Genomic DNA, 825 nt, shown 5'->3' with positions numbered 1-825 from the left:
AGGACTGAAGGAGTTGAAGGAGTTTGCAACCCCATAGGAAGAACAACAATATGAACCAACCAGAATACCCAGAGCTCCCAGGGACTAATCCACTAACCAAGGAGTTCACATGGAAGGACCCATGGCTCCAGCTGCATATGTAGTAGAGGATAGCTTTGTCCTGAATCAATGGGAGAAGAGGTCCTTGGTCCTATGAAGGCTCAATAGATGCCCCAGTGTAGGGGAATTGAAGGCTGGGAGGTAGGATTAGGTAAATGTGTGGCGGAACATCCTCATAGAAGCTGGAGGAGGGAGGGTGGGATAGGGGGTTTCCCAGAGCGGGGCAAACAGGGAAAGGGTATAGCATTTAAAATGTAAATAAAGAAAATATCCACTGTATTTAAAGGCTGCACCGACTTGTGTTTGAGATTTAACAATGAGTTCCCAGAAAGGTAACGCGACTCGGTCCCGGCCTCAGAAGCACCAGAACACGTTCACCTTCAAAAATGACAAGTTTGATAAGAGTGTTCAGACCAAGAAAATTAATGCAAAACTTCATGATGGAGTATTTCAGTGCTGCAAAGAAGTCCTTGAATGGCGTGTAAAATACAGCAAATACAAGCCACTGTCAAAGCCTAAGAAATGTGTTAAATGTTTACAAAAGACAGTAAAGGACTCTTACTACATAATGTGTAGACCATGTGCCTGTGAACTTGAAGTTTTTCCAAAATGTAGAAAAAAAAGAAGAGATTGTTATTCAGTTTAATAAAGAACCAGAAAGCTATACCACTCCTGGGCATATACCCAAAAGATACTGCAACATGTAATAAGGACACATGCTCCACC

The 825-nt window shown here is 42.7% G+C and overlaps 1 protein-coding gene across 1 annotated transcript in view; it reads left to right on the top strand.

Annotated features, from left to right (window-relative positions):
- The first annotated feature begins 415 nt into the window (after positions 1–415).
- Positions 416–825, top strand: part of LOC116084898 (uncharacterized protein C9orf85 homolog) — a 1,190-nt gene continuing 780 nt past the window's right edge. The window contains exon 1 of the mRNA XM_031362178.1: positions 416–739. Coding sequence (XP_031218038.1) covers positions 416–739 — 324 coding nt within the window. The remainder of the gene's footprint in view (positions 740–825) is intronic.

This window comes from Mastomys coucha, unplaced genomic scaffold (genome assembly GCF_008632895.1).
Source record: "Mastomys coucha isolate ucsf_1 unplaced genomic scaffold, UCSF_Mcou_1 pScaffold9, whole genome shotgun sequence".
In the NCBI taxonomy this organism is placed as follows: Eukaryota; Metazoa; Chordata; class Mammalia; order Rodentia; family Muridae; genus Mastomys; species Mastomys coucha.
Note: the sequence above shows the minus strand (reverse complement) of the source record. Positions and strands in the feature narration are given on the sequence as shown.